The sequence below is a fragment of the Mus pahari genome, chromosome 2 (assembly GCF_900095145.1).
Source record: "Mus pahari chromosome 2, PAHARI_EIJ_v1.1, whole genome shotgun sequence".
NCBI lineage: Eukaryota > Metazoa > Chordata > Mammalia > Rodentia > Muridae > Mus > Mus pahari.
Window position 1 is genome coordinate 18,469,233 of NC_034591.1, and position 2,275 is coordinate 18,471,507.

The 2,275-nt window shown below is 42.1% G+C and overlaps 1 protein-coding gene across 1 annotated transcript in view; it reads right to left on the reverse strand.

Moving 5' to 3' along the window:
- Nucleotides 1-215: 215 nt before the first annotated feature.
- Nucleotides 216-2,275, reverse strand: part of Fam126a (family with sequence similarity 126 member A) — a 106,948-nt gene continuing 104,888 nt past the window's right edge. Inside the window, exon 11 of the mRNA XM_021190619.1 lies at nt 216-476. Within this exon, the coding sequence (XP_021046278.1) occupies nt 355-476 (122 nt within the window). The 3' untranslated portion in view covers nt 216-354. The remainder of the gene's footprint in view (nt 477-2,275) is intronic.

Here is a 2,275-nt window from a genome sequence, read left to right on the forward strand (position 1 = left end):
TTCCCAACTTTTTCCTTATGTAAAGCTTATTTTGCCCCAGGGATTGAGGTAAACAACCTTGAAAGATTTTAGAAGTGTTGTTTTCAGATAGAAACTCATCCTACCTCAGTTGCTGAAAAGCACTAGTCTCTCCTGCCTATTGGTTTTAACTTAATCCCCTGTCCTTTAGATCTCTCACAACATATAGATCACAGATGTCAGTAAACACCAGAGCGTCAAGGAAGCCATTTTTATTACTGTTTCTTTCTCCTGTCACATCATGAAATCCCGCTAGATGAGCCCGAGGTTTAATGCAAAATGAAAAGATTCCAAGTTCTTCAAAATTGGCATCCTCAGAGCTGTCATCTTGCCTTTCTATATTTTAGAAACAGACTTCTGGACGTTATGATCATATTTAAACCGGCTCTGCAAATTCCAGCAGGAGATTGTGTCTGAATCGATGGAGGGTCGGCTCTGCCGACTGCCCTTGCTTCCTCCTAGCCAAAAAGAGAAGGCATTTTCATAACTATATCTTTACTTTGAAAACTGTTTAAGCGAATCATGGTACAGAGGAGAAAAGGATAAACTATACAGTGCCTGGCAGAGTTCAAGAGAGACTCTGGCAAGACCCTACAGCAATGGGGCAAAGCACGCTTCAATTGGTGGACTGCAACTGTGCCTACTCTAGAGGCTTTAGTTATTTTTCAACCAGTCTGGGACTAATTTGTTCAAAATGCTTACCACAGAGCCTTTTGAAGACAGCAGGGTACACCTAGTGGCATGACATCCCTTCCGGTGGCATCAGACAGCAAGGGCTGTAGGTGGACTCAGCTACTTTGTGGGTTCTTCTTTTCCCCATCCTTTATCCCCACCCCTGCTTTCACCCCATATCACTAGTTAGGAGAGAGAGAGAGAGAGAGAGAGAGAGAGAGAGAGAGAGAGAGAGAGAGAGAGAGAGAGAGAGAGAGAGAGATCTACGAATCTCATTTCTTTCTTCTTGTTTCTTCTTTGTTTTTGATACTTTCTGGATTCTTTTTTCCACCCTTTACTTCACACCCTCCCCAAACCTTTTCACCTTGAATCACTAGAGAGGAGAAAAGGATAGAGAGGGGAGAGGGAAAGTGGGAGAGAGAGAGAGGAAGGGAGGGGGGGAGCTCAGGAGCTGGAGGAGGGGAGGGCCAGCAGATGAGCATGTGCTCTGGAATGTGAAATGGGTACTTGTGACACTTGGGTCTGGAGGCCATCATGTATTATGGTTTGCTAATAGGCACTGAAGACAGCCATTTCTCTCTTCCCTTCTTCTCTCTCCAGTAAAAAAAAAAATAAAAATGGGTCCTTTGGTAGAGAGAAACTTGGCTTCACAAATTCCTGAGGAAGGCTGCCTTTTGTCTAACTACAGGGAGTGTGAGGAAATGGAGTTTCCTTAGGACCCGAGACACACCAAATGCTTTTCCCATCTGAAGTTCCCTTGTCATCTCACTGGGAAGCACACAGGTGGCAGGAAGCCCTGCGTGTAGGTTGTTCATGTTCTGACTCTAGGGAACGTATGAAGCCTGGGTCCCAGAGGTAACGGCAGAGAATACCAGACTCAACCCGAACGAGGAAGAATGGGAGCTTGAGGGGTTTTACTGTAGCTATTATTTCTGTCAGCTTCTTGACCCATAAAATGCGCACTTCTCTCCTTCTCCTTTGGAAGCTGCAGAATGTCACTAAGATGTGTACTGTGCGTGCTTTTCTTACATTGTAAATCATGAAGCTAAGCAGTTACCCCTCTGCACATGCAAGCTGTTAACATGACAAAAAATGCAGCCTATGCCCCAGAGAATTTGTAATTCAATCAGCAGAATCAAAGAGCTACAAGCCTTTATTAGACAACAAAGTAGGAAATCTGCTTTCCAAATCATAGGGCTGTCTACACACCAAACAACTCAGATTTAATTCAACTTGCTAAGGTCAGTTCTTTTCTTTTTCTGGCAAAGGCTATTTTCCCAATACATTATTCATACTATATTAAAATGCACCAACTCAAATATATCCAGGACGTTTCTTGGCTTTTAAGTTTTTATGTCTTTTACTTTCTTTTATTGCTGTGCTTTTATTGAGAATATTACTATTTCTTGTACAAAAATTAATTTTATTGGGAGAAATTGTGATTTGCTAAAATAAAACTAAACTAATTCTTTACAAAATATCATGGGAAAGCATTGTCCTTAGGTTTGTTTATTTTATTTTAGGTATACCTCTGTGTGTGTGTATGTGTGTGTGTGTGTGTGTGTGTGTGTGTGTGTGTGTGTGT